The sequence below is a fragment of the Jaculus jaculus genome, chromosome 2 (assembly GCF_020740685.1).
Source record: "Jaculus jaculus isolate mJacJac1 chromosome 2, mJacJac1.mat.Y.cur, whole genome shotgun sequence".
Taxonomy (NCBI): domain Eukaryota; kingdom Metazoa; phylum Chordata; class Mammalia; order Rodentia; family Dipodidae; genus Jaculus; species Jaculus jaculus.
The window spans coordinates 100,604,959-100,630,519 of NC_059103.1; the positions used below are offsets into that span (position 1 = coordinate 100,604,959).

The 25,561-nt window shown below is 37.7% G+C and overlaps 1 protein-coding gene across 4 annotated transcripts in view; it reads left to right on the forward strand.

Moving 5' to 3' along the window:
• LOC101597910 (centromere-associated protein E-like) overlaps positions 1-25,561 on the forward strand; it is a 69,415-nt gene that overhangs the window by 12,618 nt on the left and 31,236 nt on the right. Inside the window, exons 10-28 of one of the 4 annotated variants that reach the window (XM_045143200.1) lie at positions 488-575; positions 1,039-1,168; positions 2,569-2,688; positions 3,780-3,938; positions 6,868-7,015; positions 7,995-8,083; positions 9,254-9,421; positions 11,413-11,487; positions 11,697-11,816; positions 13,724-13,846; positions 14,232-14,397; positions 14,684-14,838; positions 17,208-17,459; positions 17,615-17,887; positions 18,442-18,588; positions 21,803-21,961; positions 22,131-22,412; positions 23,469-23,756; positions 25,177-25,431. In XM_045143200.1, the coding sequence (XP_044999135.1) occupies positions 488-575; positions 1,039-1,168; positions 2,569-2,688; positions 3,780-3,938; positions 6,868-7,015; positions 7,995-8,083; positions 9,254-9,421; positions 11,413-11,487; positions 11,697-11,816; positions 13,724-13,846; positions 14,232-14,397; positions 14,684-14,838; positions 17,208-17,459; positions 17,615-17,887; positions 18,442-18,588; positions 21,803-21,961; positions 22,131-22,412; positions 23,469-23,756; positions 25,177-25,431 (3,197 nt within the window). The remainder of the gene's footprint in view (positions 1-487; positions 576-1,038; positions 1,169-2,568; positions 2,689-3,779; positions 3,939-6,867; positions 7,016-7,994; positions 8,084-9,253; positions 9,422-11,412; positions 11,488-11,696; positions 11,817-13,723; positions 13,847-14,231; positions 14,398-14,683; positions 14,839-17,207; positions 17,460-17,614; positions 17,888-18,441; positions 18,589-21,802; positions 21,962-22,130; positions 22,413-23,468; positions 23,757-25,176; positions 25,432-25,561) is intronic. The other 3 variants (XM_045143202.1, XM_045143201.1, XM_045143203.1) reach the window with 3 other exon arrangements.

A 25,561-nucleotide genomic window follows, 5' to 3' on the forward strand; every position in this document is an offset into this window, starting at 1 on the left:
TGGTTAAGCGTTTGCCTGAGAAACCTAAGGACCCCGATTCTAGGCTCAATTCCCCAGGACCCACATTAGCCAGAAGCACAAGGGGTCGCACACATCTCGAGTTAACAGAGGCTGGAAGCTCTGGTGCTCCCATCCGCCCCCACCCCTCCCTCCTCTCTGTCGCTCTCAAATAAATAAATAAACAAAATTTTTTTAAAAAATCAGATTTGAACTGAGGATATAGAGGAGCTCTTTTGGACATGGGTTTTTCCTAACTCTTCTCGGTCTTCCTCCTCTTTGTCACAGGTGATGATATTTCTGATTGATATAGTAGGTGGGCAGAATAGCAAAAGAATGTCTCTCAGTTTTACTAATTGTGGACTTGTGTCCAACTCAGAGCATAAACTAACATCTGACCTTTCATGTCTGATTTCTCACATGACTTCCATATAAGTCAGTTCATCATTTAGTACAGGGGTTAATTTTTATATTTGTGTAATAAATTCAGGTGTGCGACTCAAGGAAGGCTGCAATATAAATCGAAGCTTATTTATTTTGGGACAAGTGATCAAGAAACTTAGTGATGGGCAAGTTGGGTAAGTTTGTCCCTTTGTGCACTTATCACTTGTGTTTTATATTCAATAGAAAAATGCAAAGCCAGGTGTGGTGACACACACCTTTAATCCTAGCACTAGGGAGGCTGAACTAGGAGGATCTCTGAATTCAAGGGCAGCCTGGGGCTACCTAGTGAGCTCCAACCTGGGCTAGAATTAGAACCTCCCTTAAAAAAAAATAGTAATAATACTTCAGTAATAATCACGTATATTGATTTCATCTATATATTCAAAACCTTTGGGGATTCTATGAGAATAGGTTCTTATTCATATGACTATAACCTATTGAGTTGACCTGCTACTTTAAGTAGTTTTGATTAGTATTTTGATCTGCTGTATATAACCTATAAAAGCATTTTTTAATGATTAGTAATTTAAGTGTTTAAAAAAATCTTACTGTATGCATTTTATCAATCTTTTCTTCCCAAACTTGTTTCTGGTGAAGTGGTTTCATAAATTATCGAGATAGCAAATTAACACGAATTCTTCAGAATTCCTTGGGAGGAAATGCGAAAACACGTATTATTTGCACAATTACTCCAATTTCTTTTGATGAAACACTTTCTACTCTCCAGGTGAGCTTGATTTTTATCTAACCTTAATATAAGAAAAGCAGTCAGATTAGGTACAGTTTTTCTTTCTGGACATAATTCCTGTTGTAATAATCTCTATAATAATAACTTCCTGGGTGTTACTAATTTAAATCCCTTTTCCATGATTTTTTGATAGATCCAACTTAAATCACATGTTATTTTGTTTAAATAATTCATTTTTTGTACTTAAAATAGGAGCACAGGAAATGTTACGGGACTAATATAGTTCCATAAATAAAAACTAACTTAAGTATGTATATATATATGTATATATTACTATTAAAGTTCTGCTACCTAACTGCCTTGATCTGAGCTACAAATTTACACATTCTATTTAAAAAGAGGTAAAGCGGGACATGGTGGTGCATACATTTAATTCCAGCACTTGGGCGGCAGAAGTAGGAGTTCAAGGCCTCCCTGAGACTACATAATGATTTCCAGGTCAGCCTGGGCTAGATTGAAACCCGGGCTCAAAAAAGTAAAAAAATAAAAAATAATTTTAAAACTTTAAAAAATAAAAAAGAGGAAAAGGCAAAGGAAGGTGAAGAAATGGAAAGATTAACAGAATTGTTTTCTCAATGATAGATTCAGTGGTCATCGTATCTACCCACTTAAGGTTACTTCGAGGATTCATACTCAAGAACCATGGTATTACGTAGCTGCCAAAGGGGCTGGGACCATACCTCAATGGGAGAGTGTATAACATGCACAGGCCCTGGGTTTGATCCCCTCCACTGGCAAAAAGAAAAAGAATGCTTTAAAGCTGGGCATGGTTGGTACATGCCATGAATCCCAAGATTTGGGAGGGTGAATCCCTTGAGATCAGCCTGTCACTCCATCTTGGAAGGCAGAGGGAGAAAAACTGCCAAGATCAAGTGCAGTCTGGTCTACATAGGAAATTTCAGTCCAATCTAGGCTACAAATAAAAAAAGAAGAAGCGGGGGATAAAGCCTTATTTAGCACTGAGTCAAACTACTGCCAAAATTCATAAAATTTATAGAATAGATAAGACTTGTCTTCCAACATTTTTGCCATGGATTGCTAGTTAAGTAGCCAATAAGTAGAATGGAGTCCAAAGCAAGGGCAGAAACTTGTGGGGCAAAAATGGAGCTTCAGAATAAAGGAAGCATTCTGCAGGGTAAGTGGGATTCCAAGAAACCAGTGCCTGAAGGTTCTATTGGCATCTGTCTTCAAGGTATACTTTCCCCTCTCCTTGACCTGACCGAGTTACAAATCATTAAAAGGCCATGGAATGCTTCCTGTAGTCAGAAGTGTTCAGCCAACTGGGAAGAGTGTTATTCAAAGAAAGTTGATGTAAGAAAAGAAGATATTCTATCAACTGTTAGAATTAATATTGAACATTTTATACTACTTTGTTGCAGTTTGCCAGCACTGCTAAATATATGAAGAACACTCCTTTTGTGAATGAGGTATCAAGTGATGAAGCACTTCTAAAACGATACAGGAAAGAAATAGTGGATCTGAAAAAACAATTAGAAGAAGTATGTATGAATCATTTACTTTAGTAAATACAGGCCTATTAGAACAACGGAGATCTGCCCAGACCTGATTCCTGAATATCTCTAACTTAAGTTTAAAACAAAACAGTTTTTAACTAAAATCAACTCATAAAATTTTAACTTAAGGAATAAGGTTGAAGCTCATGGTAAACTGCTTCCCTAGCACAGACAAGGTACTGAGTTGCATTCCTGGGACCACTACAAAATAGAAAGAAAAAAAAAAATTAATTTACTATAAAACTGAAAGAAAAAAATTCATATACTATACATTGAAAGATAACAGTTTCTTGAATTTCTCTTCCTTTTTGAGTATAAGTAGTCCTCTAATAACATAGCACAGTCAACCTGTCCTTCTAATTGTTCATTTTAATCATCATGGTCTTATAGTTCATAAAAGTCTTCCATTTTAGTGATCTTTTAAGAAATGAGTTGACCTAAAGTAGGCTTATAACAAACCCACCAAGAGTCAGGAAACATTGAGGAAGAGGGGCTGGAAAGATTGTAAGAGCCCCAAGGTGGGAAGGATTATCTTGAGGCATTGCCCACCCCATACACACTCAGTGACTGCTGCATTGTTAACACATAACCCTGAGTAACAGCAATCCCATGGAGGAGGGCCCTTATGGGAGAGGAGGGGATATAAAAGAATAGTATATGAGGAATGGGACCAACACATACTTTGCCCAGATAACAAAGTACCTAATTAATAAAAATTTTAAATAAATGACATGAAATATGACTGTTGGTGTTTAAATATTAGCTGTTATGATATTTAATATATGTTACACATATATTCACAGGCAAATAGTAGAATTGTTTTCACAACATTATATTTTACATTATATACATAGTATGATAAGAAGTTAATATGTTATATTTAAGTTTGGTAAGTGGGAGAAGTTACTGGTTATGGTAACTGCCTGTTGAAATTCTACATGTAGGAAAGCCTTATTTCAAAAAATTTAAATGCTCATAGAAATTTGATACATTAAATACAAATCAATATTCTTGAAACACTGAGGATTAAGATTTTGCTACATGTATGGTTTACATAACCTAATACCACATTTTAGGTAAGCGTAAAGACTCGGGTACAAGAAATGGAAAAAGACCAATTGGCCCAACTTTTAGATGAAAAAGACTTGCTTCAAAAAGTACAGGATGAGAAAATTCAGAACTTAAAGCGGATGCTGGTCACCTCGTCTTCTATTGCCTTGCAACAGGAACTAAAGGTACTCTGAAAGATGGCCAGTGATCATGTCAGTAAAAATAGAATACACATTTCAGTGTGTTTACTATAAGGTTATGTGCTAGTTATTCATTACTACAATATATTTAAGAAACCTAAAATAGGCACGGCGTGATGGTGCACACTTTAGTCCCAGCACTTGGGAAGCAGAGGTAGGTAGATCACTGTGAGAGACTACATAGTTAATTCCAGGTCAGCCTGAGATAGAGTGAGACCCTATATTGAAAAACCAAATTAGTGTGTGTTTGCCTGTATATCTATTTTACAGGTATTTCATTAGTTCCTTTCCCCTAGGCTGGAGATATGCCTGAGTGGTTAAGGTACTTGCCTGCAAAGCCTGAGGACCCAGGTCCTACATAAGCCAGACTTACAAGGTGGCACATTCGTCTGGAGTTCAGTTTGCAGTGGCTAGAGGCCCTGGCATGCCTATTACCCCTCCTTCTCTCTGTCTCTTAATAAATAAATTTAAAAAAAAAAAAAAACTTTTTTAAAAAGTACCTCACCCCAATTCTTCCTCATACAGGGTCTAATTCAAGAACTCTAGAATATTGTCAAAAGAATCTATGTGAATGATGCTTCTTAATAAAATCGAATGAAATTTATTGCATGATTGGGAACTAAAGAACAGTAGGGTAATGCTGTGTTCAAAATTCTCCTTTCTAGTTCATGTCCTTTTTGTTTTGACTGGATTAGGGCTTTCTTCGTCCACTAGATACTTTGAGGGACAGAAGGATGGACTGTAGAGCTATACCAATTTGATCTTAATTCAGTTACCTTGATTACTGACTCTTGCCCTTATTGTTAAGGTAAATTGACATCCCACCTTATGAGATTTCAATAATACATAGAACATGCTTAACATAATAGTTCAGCACAGCAAATCTTCTGTAAGTGTAAGCCGTAAATATGATTGTTATTATTATTAGACATACTGTATCAGTCAGCATACTCAGTGTTTATAAGGCAGAAGTATTGGATGATAAGTAGGAAATATCCTAATGGAAGGTAGGGGAAGAGTGTTTCAGGAAAATCTACATAAATAAAAGCCTGGATTTGTGAACGTGCATGACACATTCTTTGGACTTAAAAAATGTTCTGGTGACCAGGGCATATCCAGTCATATTGAGGAATTTGAATGTGATGTGCTAAAGACAAGAAAGAGCTTTATATCAGAATTGCTGTTTAGAAAGATGTGGCTACTGGGTATATCAGATTAGTTGAGCCTACGCAAAAAATGTCATTCTGGGAGAAGAGAGGTAGATTCAGCAGCATTTTGTGAATGTTTGGAGGTAAAGATATCCAAAAAGACCTGCAATCATTGCTTTGCTTGCTAGGGGCCCAGAACTCATTAATGCAATGAGAAACTGAAGAGGTACTTGGAATATCTACATTCAAAAAAGAACACAGGGCTAGAGAGGTGGCTCGGTGGTTAAAGGAACTTGCTTGTAAAGCCTGGCAACCTGGGTTTTATTTCCCAGCACCCATGTAAAGCACGAAGTGGCCCATACCTCTGGAGTTTGCAGCAGCCCTAGGCCCTATTGTGCCTACGCTTTCCCTGCTCTCCTCTCTCTCCTCTCTGTACTTACAAATAAATAAATGAAGTTTTTATAAAATGAAAAGAAGAACACAGAGGAGAAACATGCGACCCAGCACAAACCTTAAAGGCAGAGATAAGAAGGGAAGCTAGAATGGAGCCTAAATTCTGCTCTAGAGTTAAGAAAGAAGTAAGGTGACTGTCACAGCTGAGAAGAGATTTCATGTAAGGAATGGATAGTAGTATCACATTCTGACAAATTAAATGAAGATAAATAAAATCCCTTTGCATTTAGGAAAAGGGAACTCATATCCAAAAGTAAGTTCGGTTATATGGTGAAGGTAAAAAGCTGCCTTGCTGTGGGGTAGAATGAACTCCTGAATCTAATAAATGGAGCTGGTCCTAGGTGAAAGAGAAAGACTGTCTTTTGGAAGGACTCGTGGAGGAAAACCATTGCTTTTCTAAATCCAGGCTACTTGTGTGCTGTGGTGGCAGGTAAAGGCAGAATCACAGGTTTCCCAGATAATCCAAAAATTTGAATAATCTTGTTTTTGTTAGAAGCGGGAAAGAAATCTGACAAGCAAAAAAAGTCCTGCCAGGGAGCATTAAAGACTTTAAATGTTGGCACCTACTTGTCCAGCTATGTGACTCTGGCAGTGTGCAGGAAGCTCGTAGAAACTTAAAGGCAGTGTGATCTAGCCGCAAATGTGCTTCATGAGGTAGCTGAGGGACAGAGAAGGAGCCAAATTGTTTGAGGATACTAACCTGAAATAACAAACATGGTGAAATTGATAATCTATGGAATCTGGAATGACTACTGAGAACCAAGAGGAGTTAGCAGGAAGAACATGCTGCAGCAAGGGGCAGACCGTGTTAAGGAAGTAGCCATCATGGGTTAACAGAACGGATAAACTGAAAGGATAACGACTACATAAGATGAGTAAGTCTAGGTGTATAACTTTACAATAACGGTTGTCGTTTGGGAAACTAAAAAAAAAAGTTTTACCAACTGCATTATGTGATTACTGATTTGAAAATTTTGAATATATTTTCTTTAATGTATAGGAACCTAAAGTAGACCTAAGAAGAATTCTATCAAATCAATGGCTTTTTTTTCGGGGCGGGGGGGGGGGGGGGCTGGGGGCAGTTATGTGCACACATCAGCAAAAGAAAGAAAGAAAGAAAGAAAAAGAACCTATCCCACAGCATACAGGTGGAGGTCAGAGGACAGCTTTCAGGTATTGATCCTCACTTTCCATTTCCTTCACTTTGAACATGGTGTCACAGTGCTGCTTTAACATCCAGGAATTAGTTCTTTTGTTTTATTAATGTCTGAGCCCTGATCTGTATGAAGTAATTTTGATTTCTTTTTTTATAGGCTAAAAAGAAGCGAAGAGTTACTTGGTGCTTAGGCAAAGTTAACAAAATGAGTGATTCAACTGATGTAAATGAATTTGAAGTGCCAACGAATGTAACAACCAGAACACACAAATCTTCCATAACTGTATTAGGAGAAATTGATGAATGTGAGTGCCTTAAGTGGAATCGCATTGAATTATAAATGCTTCTCCATAGAGATACACTAACTCAGTCAATATGTTTAACATGGTTAAATAAAATGCATTTATGGTAGATCTGATTACAAGATTATCATAAAAGTAATTTTAAGAAAGCAAACAGTTGTAAAATATTCTCTCTTAATTCCAAAACTCTTAATAATCTGGGTATTGTGGCTCAGGCCTATTATCCCAGCACTTGGGCGGCTGAGTTAGGAGGATTACCATGAGTTGAAGGCCAGCATGAGCTTGTACTTTCAAGCCAGTCAGGGTTGCACTGTGAGACCCTGTCTCAGAAAGAAAGAAAAGAAGATAACAGAATGTGGAATCATGAGTCATTTGTTTTCTTGATATTATGTTACTCATTTGGAATGGAACATCTGCCTAAAGCCTTTCCAGTTTTTAAAGAGTGGTATTTATATAGAAATTTGTTTCAGAATTATGTCTCCAACACTAAAGTTTGAGAGGTGTTTAAAGATCTACTGATAATGATCAATTGTTAAATTCAAAAATCTACACTCTGTCAAGGAGATAAAAATATTTATGTGGGGAAGGATGATTGAAGTAGGGTCTCATTCTAGCTCAGGGTGCCATCACTCTACTGTCAGGCTGGCCTCAGACTCACAGCCATCTTTCTATCTTTGCCTCCTGAGTGCTGGGATTAAAGGCCTGTACCACCACACCCGGCTTTCCAGGATATATGTTATCACTGTACTGGTTCCATCCAGCTGTCTTAATTCACAGTGTTATAGTTAAGCACCTCTTTTGTTAGTGTATGCTCATTGTTTATGTTCAGAGTCCATGGGTTTCTATGGCCTTACCTCTGCTCAGAATGGTTTTCAGTAATCATGCATTTGAATTGGATCAAAATTATTTATAAATATGTATGCATCTAAATTATATAGGTACATGTATAAATGCCTATAGACATGTCTTTTTCTAATTCTAGCTGTGTGTGTTGAGACTGATACCTTTAGTAATACTCTTGAACCATTAACTGAGACAGAATGGAGCTCAGCAACAACGCTACTAAGTCAGGTAACTTAAAATATTTTACAGAATAATTGTCTTTAAATTTGTTACTGGATTTTATTGTTGTAGCATGTTGCTAACTTGGACAATATCTTAGAACATTTTGAATGTAATGAAGGTTTTTCTCATTTTATACCTCTGGGTAATAACTATGAGACATTTAGAGGTAGGCTAAACATTCCATGCAATAGGTGTGTGCTAAGAAGTCACAGATTTAGCAGCAAATCTTCCTATATGTGATAGTTTTAGTTTTAAGTTTGATTTTGGAAATGCCAAGAGGATAGAAGGCTGATTTAAAAGTGACAAAATATTCAAACATACAGTATAGTTCTATAAATATTAAAGAAATTTTTATTTTAATTTTGGAATATAATTTAAGTACTCTCTGCATTTATGATTACCATTATTGATGACTATAATTTTTTAAAGACAAAGTGTTTTTGTATCCCTAAGACATTAGAAATTAGAGTTTGTTATTTAAAAACAATACAGCAAAGCCAGGCGTGTTGGTGCACACCTTTAATCCCAGCACTTGCGAGGCAGTGGTAGGAGGATCAGTGTTAGTTTGAGGCCATCCTGAGACTACATAGTAAATTCCAGGTCAGCCTGAGCTAGAGTGAGATCCTACCTCAGAAAACCAAATAAATAAATAATTAATTGAAAAAATAAAAATGATACAGCATATTCTCAAATCCTCAGTTTAACCTTTTTTTTTTTTTTGCCTCATCATAGCTTTTCTCAAAATGACATAGAAACAGTCTTCTCTAAGGATATATCATAAAGCATAATAACCATTAGAGATTTAGAGGTCAATCTAATATCTGTGTTCCTCCTGAATTCAGCCATCTGAGAAATGAGTCAGACAGATGAGCAACTAAAGAATCAGTTTAATTACTGAGTTTGACTTGTACTTACGTGGGCTTATCAGTATTTTCTCTGCTTTTCCAATTGGACTTTCCCTTTCTGGCACAGGCAGAGTTATGATTTATTTGTACAATTGTTGATTTATTATGTTTCTTCCAAAATAAGCTATCCACACTTAGCAAATTTTCCCGAGTAGTAGAAACGTTGAAGAAGAGAATGCCCTAGGCCTTCAACTAGTCTAAATATTATTTAAGGAAATAAAAAATTTGTGATTTGAAAATCTCTTAGAAAACTTGGTTTTGTTTATAATAGGAGAACTTAGAAGGCGAGCTGAATTCCCTTCATGCTAAATATGATAATTTGGTATTAGACAATGAACAGCTAAGAAGACGAAATGAATACCTGGAATTGAAATTAACAGAAAAAGATTGTGTAGGTGAATTTGAGACTCTAGAAAGAGAAAGTAAAAAAGATCAAGAGGTAAGAGGAAGAGAGATGGTAAGGCTGAAATACAAACCACACTTAGCAGAAGTATCATTCTCTTAAAAGATTCAGAAGTAAGCAGATACACACAACTGGAGGATTTAAGAATGACTGTATTTACCTTGTTTTAACATGGTTACACATACTTGTTTCCATAATGCTTACAGGAACATCTTGGGGAAGCGTGGGGTTGTGTCTCTTGGTTATTTGTGTTAAGTAAGTTACTGAAGGCACGCTAGATGCTGCCCAGAGCACCTCATTTCCTGCTGAGACCAGTAGGAATTTTACTTTGTGGTTAACCATGTGGAAGCTTCATATTAATGATTTTTCACTTTAAAAAGTGTATTTATAAGCTGGGCATGATGGTGCACGCCTTTAATCCCAGCACTCGGGAGGCAGAGGTAGGAGGATTACCATGAGTTCGAGGCCACTGAGACTACACAGTGAATTCCAGGTCAGCCTGGGCTAGAGTGAGACCCTACCTTGAAAAAACAAAAAACAAAGTATGTTCATAAGTAGTTAAAGTAATCTTAAAGGATATAGAAAGACCTATTATAAAGGAGTTCTTTGGAAATGAACCATGTCACATAAATTTTCTAGCTGCTTAATATTGTGTTGCATGTTAAGATGAACTAATCCAGAAAATAAGAAAATAATTAGACTATTAGCACTCAGAAATAGTGCTAAAACGTTTTTCAGGGGTTCTTTCTTACATTTTTATTGGATAGGACTTAAATAAGAATGTCAATTATAGCACTAGTCTGAAGTCTAAAACTCACCAGACTGAGTTAGGCCTCCAAAAACTGTCCTAAACAGACACCATTGTAGTAAATCCCTTATATTTCCTTAGAATATGCTTTTTCCATTGATAAATACTTCTCCTTTGAGGAGGTGGCTCAATTGGTAAAGCACTTGCCTCATGAACATAAGGACCAAATGGTATGGTGATGCACACCTATGAATGTGCAAAAACAAGTGGATCCTCAGGGCAAACTGACTAGCTAGAGTAACTACATGGGTGATCGCTGGATTTAGTCAGAAACCCTGTCTTAATCAATAGGTTGAGAACAGTTGAGAAAAAAACTTGACATTGAAATTTGACTTCCACAAGCTTACCACACACACATGCCAGTGTATGCACATGTACCCAGAAACTTTGCTTTTAGACTTTAAGTGTTTGTCTGAATATTACTATTAAATGATTCTAAGGGAAAATTTATTTTTCTTTGATCACTTGTGGCTTACTAGTTTTGAGTATAAGATTTTCCAGTACTCAAAAATTAAGATACAGATATTTTGATGGAAACAAAACTAAAGATAAATACTTTCATCTCTATTCTCTTAAATAGATAAATAATATAAAGCAATAGCATCATTTTCCCAATATTTCTTATATAACTCACAGAGTAATAATTAATAATCCCAAACTTGTGCAGCTTGGCTGAGTGATAATGATATCATAAAGTTCCTGTATGAAATGACACTACTTCAAACATTGATTCCAGATCACACCTATGCAAAAGCATGTTAATATAGAGCCAAGTAAATGGTTACTGGGAAGACCAAAAAAAACATATAGAATAAACATACTCTAAACAAAATCCATTAATGTATATTTTAAAAATTGTGATTACACTGTACTGTCTCCTCTGGTTGGTGATTACTAGTTTGCTACTAACATTATTGTAGCTTTATAGGATTATGGCCAAGGTTTTCTGTGTTTTATTTTGTTTTTGTCATATTTCCTTATTTTATAGGATTTGTTTTGCTTTGGTGGCGTTTCTTAGATTGTAAATCACAAGGTGCTCTGTGCAGTAGCTTTAGGAGGTGATCTCTCAGTCCCACCTGTGTGGGAGATTCTGAAGCTGGGAAAGAATGCATTCTCTGGTTTTCTTCCCTATAGCCCTTGTAAAAAATTTTTATTCATTTATTTATTTTGCTTTACTAACTATTGACTTGCTTTGTTTCCTGTTCACATGTTCTTACAGGTGGAACTAATTCATGAAATTTCCAACTTAAAGGATTTAGTTAAGCATGCAAAAGCATATAATCAGGATCTGGAGGTAAACGCTAATGTTCTTTCTGTTGATAAGTAACTGCAGCTATAATGTGTACTATGCAATTATACGTGGTTATAGGAAATAAAGGGATTACATTGTAAATATTACCAATTGAGTTCTGACCAATTCAAAATATTATGTATGTTATTTTTAATCCTTTTAAATTCAAGTTATATACTAAATACTGTTTTATTTTTCTCTCATTCTTTTAGAATGAACTAAGTTCAAAAGTTGAACTTCTTAAAGATAAAGAAGACCAGATTAAGAATTTACAGAAACACATAAACATACAAAACTCTGATACTATAAAAATGGACTTGTCATATTCATTGGTAAAAGTGGCTTTATTTTTTCATGTGATTGCTTTGGCATTTCTAATATGCCATCATAATCATCATGAGAGCAGATGCTTGTATTGAACCAACTATATTCTGGGCTTGATTACACTCAATATATTTAATCTGTCAATAACTCTTTGAAAAATATACTGTCAGTGTCATTACCACTTCATAGAATTTAGAAATAAATTTATGGGCTGGGGAGATGGCTCAGGGGCTAAAAGCACTTACTTAAAAAAAAATTTTTTTTAATTTTCTTCATTTTTATTTTATTTATTTGAGAGTGAAAGAAAGAGAAAGAGGCAGAGAGAGAGAATGGGTGCGCCGGGGCTTCCAGCCACTGCAAAGAAACTCCAGATGCATGCGCCCCCTTGTGCATCTGGTTAACGTGGGTCCTGGAGAATCAATCCTCGAACTGGGGTCCTTAGGCTTCACAGGCAAGCGCTTAACTGCTAAGCCATCTCTCCAGCCCCAAAAGCACTTATTTTTAAAGCCTGCTGGCCCAGGTTCAATTTCCCAGTACCCACATAAAGCCAGATACATAGTCATGTGTCTGGAGATTTTTTGTAGTGGCAAGAGGCCCTGATCCATCTGTGATCTCTATTTATCTATCTATCTCTGTCTCCACTTCCCTCCCTGTCAAATAAATAAGTTGAGGTTTTTTTTCATTTGATTAATAGGGATGAAAATAGTATAATTCAAAATAACTGCTTCCATAGTTTATTAATTAAGTCATTTATTAAGCAATAACAGATGTCTTAAGTTATAATACTTGTAGGATCAAGGAGATGGCTGTGCAATTAAAAACACTTGTCACTTAAGCATTAGGACTAGAAACTAAACTTCACTCCACAGAGCCTACATAAAAATTTGGGCATTGCTATAAACATGTATGAACCCCATTCTGCAGGGGGCAGAAACTGGAGAATTACTGGGGCTTTCTGATGGACAGCATCTCTGGGTTGAGGGAGAGACCATGTCTCAACAAGATATTCAGATGAGCGATAGAGAGGAACACCACATTGTCCTCTGTCTTCTGCATACATGAGGTGCACACATGTGCATGCCCCATACATCACACCCATACTGTGAACACACACATAAAAAATTATTGTACTTGCATATATTACTTTTTTTAATATGGAACAGTATGGCTAGAATCTCTTAAATGTTTTCATTGTGAAAAACATTTCTTTTCAAGCCAGTTGTGGTTGTGCATGCCTTTAATCCCAATACTTGGGAGGCCGAGGTAGGAGGATTGCCATGAGTTCAAGGCCACCCTAGGACTACAGAGTGAATTCCAGGTCAGCCTGAGCTAGAGTGAGACCCTACCTAAAAAAATAAATAAATAAAAATAAAAAAATCTTTTCATATGGAATAGCATATGTTACACATTTTTAAATTATTTATTTATTTACTTATTTACTTGAGAGAGAGAGCCTTGGCAGACCAGGGCCTCCAGCCACTGCAAAAAAATTCTAGACACATGCACCACCTTGTGCATGTGGCTTAAAAGGGTACTCGGGCAATCAAAAATGGGTCCTTAGGCTTGCCAGGCAAACACCTTAACTGCCAAGCCATCTCTTTAGCCCCAAGTTTCACACTTTTTGATTAGCTAGAATCAACATCTTTTTTTGTTTTGTTTGATTTGTTGAGACAGAGTCTCTTGTTCTCATGTAGCCAGTGTTGGTCTCCTATTACGCGTTTGCTGCCACCATAGCTGCATTTCTGTGGTGCTGAGGATTGAACTCAGACCTCTGTGCATGCTAGGAAAACCATCTACCAATTAAGCTACATCCCCAGGAAATCAATATGTACACGTTCTATTTACATTCTTTTCAAAATAATTTCCAAGTCTACCAAAATTGGATCTAACTGGATCCTGTGTGTCTCCTCATCAGGAAACCACTGAAGACCTAAAACAAATGAAACAAGATTTGGTTGATACAGAAGCTGTAGTCCTTTATGCCAAGAAAAAATCAACCTTCCTTACAAGTGAAAACCTAGAGCTGAAAGAGAAAATAGTGAGTAATTATCCAAAAGTTTTCATGGCTGGGGATATGGCTCAAAGGATAAAGTCCTTGTCATGCAAGTGTGAGGATCTGACCTCAGAACTCACAAAAAGTTGGAATAGTAGTAGCACAAGTGTCTGTAACCCCAGAGCTCCTACAGTGGGTGGAGGCAGAGTCAGGAGAATCCCCAGAAGCTTGGGAGCTAGCTAGCCTGGTGAGCACAGTAGTGAACAGCAAGAGACTCTGCCTCAGAATGGAAGGCAAGGATTGTCACCAGGGGCTGCCCTTGGACCTGCACACATGCATCATGGTGCACACACACACACACACACATTTATAATAAGGTAGTTATCATGGTCACTCCTGTTTTTGTGAATTTTCAATCTTTTTGCAATAGAAAAAACTTTTAAACTCCTGCAAGCAAATGGAAGATGATATTCAACTATATCAACGCCAATTGGAGACAGAAAAGAAAACACAAGCTGATCTGGATAAAGAATTGCAATCTTCTTTTAATGAAATAAGAAAACTCAATTCCCTCCTAGATGGCAAAGTTCCAAAAGGTAGTTTACAATATCAGACATCTTTTTTCCAAATTGACTTTGTAGAGAAATGTACCTAAATAATTTGACTACATTCCAACAGTTAAAATGTTCTGAATTTTAATAACAATACTTGCTTGCATTATCATTCCATTGTTAGTGTTTATTTTAAAGATTCCACAGGCTGAGGTGTTTAACAATTGTTTTTCAAATACAAGGGACCATATTTTGAGAAAAGTGGTTCAGAATCTATCAAAAATTAAATTAAGATTTTTCAACATTGGCTAATTTATCAAAACTTTCTTAGATTTGCTCTGTAATTTGGAATTGGAAAGAAAGATTGATGACCTCCAAAGTGAACTTAACAAAGAATTTAATGAAAATGAAACTTTGAGAAAAGAAGTTAAATTGCTCTCAGAATTAAAACCTTTACCTTCAGAAGTGCAAATGCTAAGGACAGAGGTAAGCAGATTTAGGAAAGAGACACTAAACATTTCACTCAACCTGAAATGAAAATAAATACTTCATCTTCTAGTCTGTGTTTATGTTACTGAATAGAAACTCATGTGTGGGTGTGGGTGTGTTTGTGTAAGATATATTTACGAATACACTTAATAGCATAATTCATGTTCCAGCCATTTCAGTAGTCATGCATGTGAAGAATTCTATGACCCACCCTTGGTATTTACCTTTTTATCGTCGTTGTTATTGGGTGTGGGGAAAGAGGGGTGTTACTAATCATATAACTACATTGAAGAAGAAAAATGTCAAAAAGTAGCTAAGCATGATAGTTCATGCCTGATGTTCCCAGTATTTGGGAGGCTGAAGCAGCCAGTTTGCTGGAAGTTGTCCAGGCCACCTTGTACTACCATCCAAAAGAAAAGAAGGAGAAAGCACCAGTAGTTTTTAGAGTCACTATGAAACTCCAGCTATTAAATGAGCCTGGAAATACCTGTTGTCAGTGTCTCCTTTCTCTGTATCTTTCCCTCTATAAAAATGAAGAGGGAATGGGAGTGCCTAGTCTGTGGCAGAGATCTTACTAGTCTTAGGAGCATTTCATTCAGCTGTCCTAGAAACATAAAACTAAGTTCTTGGGCTGGGGAGGTGGTTCAGTGGTTAAAAGCACTTGCTTGTGAAGCCTGCTGGCCTGGGTTTGATTCCCCAGCACCTATGTTAAACTGGATGCACAAAGTGGAACATGTATCGAGAGTTCATTTGCAGTATCAGTAGCCTTTGGTATGCCTGTACACATGCACTTCCTCCCTCTCTCTCAACACCAACAAAAAATTTAATCTAATTTTTTTACTTCTCAACACTTGAGATGTATGAAAGTGGGTATTGATTTTAGTCTTCCCTCCAAAGGAAAAATACACGTAATAGTTGATTCACACTGATGTGCCTGTAAAGCTGTTAACTATACCTTCTTCTGTAATATAACTTTTCTTTGTCTCTTCTTTGCTCTCTCTTTTTTAAATATTTTATTTATTTGAGAGAGAAAAGAGGCAAAGAGAGAATGGGTGTACCAGAGCCTCTAGCCACTGCAAATGAACTCCAGATTCATGTGCCCCCTTGTGTATCTAGCTTTACATGGCTACTGGGGTATTGAACCTGGGTCTTTTGACATTGAAGGCAAGTGCCTTAACCACTGAGACATCTTTTCAGTCCTGCTTTCTTTTTTGCTCATTTTCCTCCACATTACTCTTTCACAGTGATGAACTATTCAACAACTCAATATAGATCATTTGATTTTTTACATAATATTTTTTAAATACTTTATTTATTTATTTGACAGAGAAAGACAAACAAAGAGAGGGAGAATGGCATGCCAGGGCTTCCAGCCATTGCAGATGAACTCCAGATGTGTGTGCCTCCTTGTACATCTGGCTAACGTGGGTCTTGGGGAATAAAACCTGGGTCCTTTGGCTTTACAGGCAAATGCCTTAACTGCTAAGCCATCCCTCCACCCATACATAATATTTTTTTTATTTTTATTTATTTATTTGAAAGTGACAGACAGAGAGAAAGAGGGAGAGAGAGTAGGTGTGCCAGTGCCTCCAGCCACTGAAAATGAACTCCAGACGTGTGTGCCCACTTGTGCATTTGACTAATGTAGGTACTGGGGAATAGAGCCTTGCACCGGAATCCTTAGGCTTTGCAAGCAAGTGTTTAACGGCTAAGCCATCTCTCCAGCCCCATAATATTTTTAAAGAACAATTTTATATGAACATTTATCCATAGATTTTTTTTTTTTTTTTTTTTTTTTTTAGTCTATGGCCATACCATACTAAACACACCCAGTCTCCTCTGATCTTAGAAGCTAAGTGGGGTCAGTCCTGATTAGTACTTGGGAGATTAATTTTTTTTTAACTCTTGAGCAGCTACATTCAGTAGTTTTAATTTAAAAGAAAAAGAGAGAAAGAGAAAGAAAGATTAATTTTGAGGAAATACACAAAATTCCTGCCATGTGATAGTATTGGAAATCCAAAATGATTGCTAAGGAAACAAAGACAGAACTCTTTAAGTGTTTCCACTGGCTTTTTTTTTTTTTTTTCTCTGTACTCCTTACTAGAGCCCAAAGAGAATAGAAAGACAGCATTGAAGATGAAGTTCAATAGCCCCAGTTAGAGGAGTAGTGGCAAGAATGTGGCCTGAGCTGAGAATGAAGCTGAGTAGGAGAGATGGCCTACTATGCCCGGTGTGCTCGGCTCCAGCAGTGCAAAACTAGTAATAATTGTCTTTCCTTAATTTAAACAGCTTTTTTTCCTTGAAACTTGTTTCAGGATAGCTGTCATGTATTGCAAACATTTTTAAATCTTACATCTTTTCCACAGATACATAAGAAGTCTAAAGAGCTCACTATAATAACTTCAGAAAAAGAAAAATTAATTTCTGAAGTAGTTCATAAAGACAATAAAATTCAAAGTTTACTTGAAGAAATGGGGAAAACTAAAGGTGACCTTGCAGCTTCCCAGCTGGATTGCAGAAACATTGATGAAGAATTTCAAAATTTCAAAACTCTTCATATGGAATTTGAGCAAAAATATAAAAATATCCTGGAAGAGAATGAGAAAATGAAACAAGAGGTAGGAAATCTCTCTAAAGATGCAGAAAGCATTAGTGTAAGTTTGACAACTGAGTTTGGTACAAAATGTTATCCAGAAAAATAATGACTTTTCTTTTCTTGGTTTGGGTGTGTGTGTGTGTTTACTGTATCACATTACTTTTTCTTACTTTAAAGCTTTCTGGAAAGACTCAGGAGCTCCAGCAGGAAACAGCCAAGAGTCAGGACAGGTTAGATGAGGTGGAACAACTGAAGGAAGAGCTAGAAAACAAGGATTCTGCCCTGCGATCTGTGGAAAAGGAGAACAGCCTGCTAACTGAGACGCTACAGCAAACATTAGAAGAAGTAAAAACTTTGACTCAAGAAAAAGATGACCTGCAGCAACTCCAGGAGAGCCTGCAAATTGAGAGAGACCAACTTAGAAATGACATTCAGGACACAATAAATACGGTAAGGTTTGGGATTAAGCACTGAAAAGTCAGGGCGTCTCTAACCCATTTTTTTCCCTAAACACTTTTTTTTTTTTTTTGTTATTCTTTGTTTTTTGAGGTAGGGTCTCACTCTAGCCCAGGGTGACCTAAAATTCAATATGTAGTATCAGGCTAGTCTCAAACTTAGTGATCCTCCTACCTCTGCCTCCCGAGTGCTGGGATAAAAGGTGTGCACTACTACACCTGGCCCTAAATACTTTTAACAACAACAACAAAAAAAAAATTAGTACTATTATTGGCAAGCAAGATGAAAGAGGGAATGGCTGCACCAGGGCCTCTAGCCACTGCAGACAAACTCCAGATCCATGTACACTTTGTGCATCTGGCTTTATGTGGGTACTAGGGGAATAGAACCCAGGTCATAAGGCTTTGCAGGCAAGTGCCTTAACGGCTCAACCATCTCTCCAGCCCTTCTAAACACTTTTATAGGCATCATTTTTCTAATGAAATAAAAGCTATGAATTCATTGTGCATCACATTCTAATGGAAATTGTTTTATGTTCTCTGACAAAGAACATAGACACTCAAGAACAATTGCGCACTGCACTCGAGTCCTTGAAGAAACACAAAGAAATAATTAACACACTGAAAAGAAACATTTCTGAGAACTCTTCTGAGACACTGCATACAGTGGATGCTATGGGTCAACTTCAGCAAGAGGTAAAGGATGAGTTTTACTCTTCCATGTTCTCTTACCGAAGCTTTCTCTGCAGCAGCATGTGCTTCATATGTAGTGGTGGTCACAGTTTTATCTGTTATTTAAAGTGGGAATAGCTCAAAATTTTATGAGCCCAAGTTGAATATGTGTAAAGTAACGTGGAGTAAAACTGCTAGCAGGCAGCATAAAAGGAAAGAGAAAAAAATGTATTAAACATCGAAGATCACATATTTTCTGACACTTGATGTAGTTTAGATATCTTTAAATAGCCATCAAACAGAAACTGTTTCTTCTCAGACCTAATGGCCACTCAACTGTGCTGTCTCTGTAACTTAACTACTGTGGGGTCTTTGGAAAAGTAGAAGAATGCACTGTTTATCTTATTTGGTGGCTTTTCTCCAATTACCATAATGTCCTCAAAGCATCAATATGTTTTTCCTTCCTTTACATGGCATAATAACGTGTGTGTGTGTGTGTGTGTGTGTGTGCGTGCATGCGTGTGTATACACTACACTTATGCCTTCATCTTTTCAGGACATAATGGGTGCTTGTACATTTGACTACTGTGAGTAGTCAAAGTTAACACTGCTGTGAATATGTGTGTGCAGATATCAAGACTCTGCTTGCAGTTCGTTGGTGTGCATACCTTTCTGGGTCATATGGCAATTCTATTTCTAAGCTTTTGAAGAAATATGGCAATATTGTTCATGGTGGCTGTCCCCTTTTGTGTAATCACCAGCTGCGGACATAGTTCCAGCTTCTGCGTCGGGTGTGTTCCTCCATGTGAACACGTGCCTACCATGAACAGAGCCTTGGGTTTGATGTTAGAACCACGCAAAGAAGGAAGTTTCCTTCTCTAGATCTTTGTTATTTGATATCTTATTTGCAGGATGCCTGAGTGTTGTTTCTATTGTTTGTTGAGCTTTAATTTTTTAATAAATTCTTAATTATTAATTTTTTATATTATTAACAAAATGTTTCATGTGGATGCATCATATGCTGGTACCCTGTTTTCCCTTGTCCCTGCCCCATTCCGTTGGGGACGCTCCTCAGTGGGTTTGCAGATATTCCCCATGGGGTTGTAGTTTATGCATTGATAGAGTAGCAGTCAGTTATCTTTTGGGGGAGGAAATGTCTCTGGGCATGATGTCTAAACCTGTGGCTCTTAAAGTCATTCCACCCCCAATTCTGCAAAATTCCCTGAGCTGTGGTGGGTGAGTTTTAAGTCTACTTCAGTGATGAGCTCTTAGGCGCTTCTGGATCTCTGCTTTGGTAGGTGTTGAGCGTCCTGACATCCGTGTCTGTCTCCTGCACCCTGATGCTGGTTATCGGGACCAGCATGGAAGCAGCACTCTTACTCGTCTCCCCATTCCTGTGTGGATTCTGCTGTGGTTTGGCTCAAGTGCACAGGGTAGTTTATCTCCTCCAGTCTTGCTGCCTTTCTGTGCCCGCTGCATGCACCCTCCAGTGCAGGGCCAGTTGTGAATTTTTTTTTATGTGGTATTCATTATATAATTCATAAGTACTTTTCCCATTCCATAGGTTACTTTTGTACTGTTTTATACTGTTATGCTGTTTTGTCATGTTCTACTGAGCATCAGACAGAGACCTTCTACATATTAGAAAAGTGCTCCACCAGTGACCTCCATCCCTCACTTCTTATGTCTTTTAAGATACAAAAGTTTGTTTTCTGTGTTCTCTCATGTTTTGGTACATAGTATATTTCACTTTTGCTGTACAATGTGTAATGATCTGATCAGGGAGTTGGCCTGTCTGTGCCTTCAGGGTAGTCCCTACTCCTGTCCTGTAGAATCTTAGGTTTAGTGTTTGGATTATATAAGAAAGTTCTTGGGCTGGAGAGATGGCTTAGAGGTTAAGGCACTTGCCTACAAAGCCAAAGGTTCAATTCTCCAGGACCCACATAGAATATCCAAATTGGCACATGTGTCTGGATGTCGTCTACAGCAACTGGAAGCCATGACATACCTATTCTCTCTCTCTCTCTCTCTCTTTTATCTGCTTCTCTAAAAAGAAAGCAGTTCTTGCATGCTGCTATTAAGCTCATTGATATACATACATTTAAACTGAAGAATACCCCCAAATTTGTTGAGAGTCTGGGGGCACCCACAGCACTGAAAAGAGTTTAGAACCTGCGTCCATACTTATGCAGCCTCCTAAATGTTAATTGGCCTGCTGGAGGACTTCAGCTATAATTATGATGTACACCCCAGGACTTCAAGATATTCAGACTCTACAACAGTGAACAACACTGTTGCTTCCAGAATTTATTTCACCCTCTGGCCTCAAGCTCAGTTATTAAATTCTAGGGTAAATCTCACTTGATAACATCTGCCCTCCCCCCCCCCTTACACACACACACACATGCTTTGCTTCCATACTTTATACTCTGAGCCAGACTACTCCTGACGTCTAAGCATTGCCCATACCCTGTCCAGCCCTCTTATTCTCTACAAATGCCTGTCTGGACTCTCCCTCACCCCATAACTGTAGCAGGCCAGACTGAAACCCCCAACCTGTAGATGTTCTTTGGTCTTAGACTACCAGTGTAGTTCAGTTTTGTTTTGTTTTGTTTTAATATGTTATTTATTTGAGAGAAAGAGGTGGGGTGAGGGGGCATGCCAGATCCTCTACCACTGCAGAGGAACTCCAGATGTGTGTATGACCCTGTAGTCCAGTTTTTATTAATAGATGCTTCTCAAGATAACACTGCCCTTTATGTCTGTAACAAGGTGGGATTTTTCTCTGCCATTGTACACTCCAGATATTACTAAAGTGAGTTGGTTTGTCTTTCCCTAAAAGACCAGTGCCACAGGATGACTGGAAGTATAAAATCAGCTCCAGAGAGTCTAGTTGTAGCTAGTTGTACCACACCCATTGCATGATTATGCAAAGATATTTGTAGAAGGATATTCACATGATAAGATGAATAGGAGTCAGTTCAATGAGTATGTTGAGATCATGGAGTGCTGCACCTTGGATAACAAGTGAAGTGGAACCATAATGCGGCATTCTTAAGTGTTCTGTTAGGGAAAATGTTAAGTGGTTAGCGGGATATCCAGAATACATGTTCACATGCAAAAGTAACTTGAAGGGTAAGGACTAGAAGGCCTCAGGGAGGATAAGGAGACCACATGCATTCCTGTGCTATTGGAATAGTATTCCTCTCAGTGTAGTCTTTCTTTCTCTAATATAAAGGACCTGGAAAAAGAAGATGAACTAAGAATTGCTCACGTGCACCTGAAAGAGCAGCAAGACACTATCGACAAGCTCAGGAGGGCTGTTACCGACAAGACAGATGAACTAGCAGCTGTGCAGAGGGACTTAGAACATGCAAATGCTGCTGCAAAAGCACAGGTATGCATTTTAAACTTATCTAAGTAACTAGGAGACTGAACCAGCTAGCTCTTCTGTGTAGTGAAATAGAATGTGAATTAACCTAAAACTCAAGGCAGGTAAAAATTTCCATAGTAAACCTATTTGCCTTTGTACGTGTGTGTCCAACTTATTGTATGATTATCTTAAGATCCAGGAACTTAAAGAAAAAGAAGATCAACTTATTAAAGCAAACAATGATGTTGTGGGATTCATGGATCAAATAGAGCAATTGAAGAAGCGACTCGAAACCCAGAATACAGTTCTGGAATCTGCAGAAATGGAGAAGTTAAGGCTGACTAAGGAACTTCATGAAAACCTTGAAGAAATAAGATTTCTTACTGATGAAAATGATAGCCTAAAACTTGAGGAGGAAACCCTCAGAGCAGAGCGAGACCAACTGAGGGAAAGCCTTACAAAAGCAGAAGCCAATGTAAGTTACATACATTCCATTTGCAACGAGGGAAATGTTGTTTTCTGGCAATAATGTATCCTTTTTTGCAAGAAGTGATATTGTTGGCAAGTGGGAAATAATACAGTCTGTCAGTATCCTTGAACTTTAAAAATTCTATAACCATTGTTTCTTATGGATTTTATCCTACACATATATATTGACTCGGATGTCAAAACATAAGCAATCAAATAAAGAAGATGTCAAATAATCATAAATGCTGTGTAGAAACTGAAAGATTCTAATAAAACCTCTGTGTGCCAAGCATTGAAACTATGCTATAAAGAAAAGTGTCCTTTTCCCCAGTGCACACATATTTTTAAAATCCCTCAATTCCTATGCAGAAATATGCTATGCAAAATGACATGGTCCCACTAAGATCAGGGGAATTCAGTTTGCCCCCATAAAAAATGGGATGTACGGCTGGCGAGATGGCTTTGCGGTTAAGCACTTGCCTGTGAAGCCTAAGGACCCCGGTTCTAGGCTGGATTCTCCAGAACCCACGTTAGCCAGATGCACAAGGTAGCATGTGTCTGGAATTCATTTGCAGTGGCTGGAAGCCCTGGCGCGCCCATTCTATCTCTCTCCCTCTATCTGTCTTTCTCCCTGTGTCTGTCGCTCTCAAATAAATAAATAAAAAATGAACAAAAAAAATTAAAAAAAAAAAAACAAAACGGCAGTAGTTTGGGAACTAGTCTCAAACACTAACTGAATTAAGAGTTTGATGATAGAATACAAGGGTTGCTTTTCTTTGTCTCTAAGCAGGAGTGAAGTAAGTTATGCCAGAAAGGCACTAAGAATCATGAATAGCATCAGTGGGATTAAAGAAGAGTAGTAAACAAAGGTTTATGATCTAAGGTAGACCCTGATAAATGCCCTTATATTTTCTTTTTAAAAAATGATAAAAATCTACATAGTAGCCTGGGTACCTCATTAATATCAGGAGATTATAGTGCCTAGATAGTAACCTTTATACTTTTAGTATTACAAGATCCTAGTGCCAAGATAGTAACCATTGTACTTTATTAATATTACAAGATCCCAGTGCTTCATAAAGAACAAGTGCTACTTCCGAATGTGAAAGAAGTCAGTGAATGTCCAGAAACAGTGAATAAATTAGAGCCACTAGAAGAACAATCCAAACCCATGGATTCAACATCACTAGAAAACTTAGCTATGGAAAAGCTCAGGCTAACGGAGAAACTTCAAGGAGGAAAGAAAGAGATAAAATATCTAACTAAACAAAGTGATGATTGGCAAATCTTAGAGGCATTTCAACTTGAACATACCCAGCTCAAAGAAGACCGTAAAGAAATTCTTGCTAAAGTGAGGGTTTGGGACTTTTGTTTTGTTTTTGGTTGGTTGGTTGGTCAGTGGGTCTGTTGGTTGGCTGGTTGGTTTTTGTTTGATGTGGTTTTTTTTTTTTTTTTTTTTTTTTTGAGACATGGTTTCATGTATCCAAGGCTGATCTTGAGCCCCTTGATCCTCCCATTTCCACCTCCCTAGTGCTGAGATTTCAGGCATGCACATCATTCCCAGCTGAAGTGAGCTCTTGTTCTTCCATTTAATTAGTAGTTCATCAGAATTAAGTCTTTATAAAAAGCCTGTTCTCTTTTAGTTAAAATCACACGCCAGTCAGTATTATTCAAATGTTTCTTAATCATTAAGTGACGGGAACTGGAAAATTACTACATATTGCTCATGAGTGTTAAGAAACTCTTGAACTTGAAAAAGAATTGGTTCAGAAGCAACTGTTTCTTAAATACTCAAAACTGATTTAGAAGAAGCAGTGGTGAATTAAAGTAAAGGATAAAGGCAACAATAAATTATTTGCTCCGTTATCTTAGCACAGAACTATACTCCTAGCTCCTGGAAGGCTGACAGGGAATTGCAAGTTCCAGGCCACCCTGAAACATATAAGTGACATATTTCCCATTCTGATCCCAAGCAAACTTTTCTTCACTGATTGGTTGCTATCTTACTGTCATTCTTGAAATAAAGACCAGAATCTTACTTGTAGCCTAGGAACCTTGCTGCTACTGGGCCCCACTACAGCCCTACAGTGCTCTCCTACAAACCTTGGGATTTTGGGGTGCTGTGGTATCATCTCACTGCCTACACGATTCACACTCTCTCTCCATTGTGGAACTTGTGCTTCCTTCCTACAGCTTTCAGCTTTTAGTTTTCTATGACCCAGGGAACATCGCCCAAACCCCAATACCATGAAACCCTTTCTATTCACCCATAAGTTTGATATTAATGCCCTGCTGTAGGAGCCCAGCACCTCTGTATATTGATGTTTAGGGTTATATCTGTCTGTTTCCTTAATGTTCATGATAGAAATCATGTGAAATCCTGTATTTTTTAATCTCCAATCTCTTAATAAGATACCTGACAATACAGTTAGTCCTTTTAAAAAGACATCAACTGCTTGAATAATGGAAGAATAGGGGAATAGAAAGATCATTCTGGGTGGGCATGGTGGCACACGCCTTTAATCCTAGCACTTGGGAGGCAGAGGTAGGAAGATTGCTCTGAGTTCAAGGCTACCCTGAGACTACCTGGTGAACTCCAGGCCACCCTGGACTAGAGCCAGATCCTACCTTGAAAAACCAAACAAAGAAGAAAGAAAGATTCTAAAATGAGCCACTAAATACTGTTTCAGTTTTTCAAAAAATTTCCAGATTTCTTTCTCTCTAAATTAAAATATTTCTGAGTAACGACTGTATTCTATGATTCTCTTAAGATCCAAGAAGCTCAAGGCAGAGAATGTTCCTTTACTGTGGGGGAAAAGGATGGTGATACTACGAAAATAAGTAAGAAAGGACCACTGAAGAGGAGGTTCAAAGCCAGATATTCAGCACCACCAAGAATAGACGTAGAAAAGTTGCCTGGGAGCCTTGAAGGCCATGGGAAAGTGGGTGTCCTACACCAACTACAGCGGAGTCTTCCCTCCCAGCAGGACCGTTTCACAGGCCACATGAGAGAAGTCACAACCAAAGTAGGTTTCATCTTTGCACAGAGAATTTCCTAAAATATTTTGTAAGCAAATGTTGTAAAACTGCTTCACAAAAGAAGTTGGTTATATTGTAATGGTTATGTTTCTATAAATTTCTTGGAATTGTCTCTAA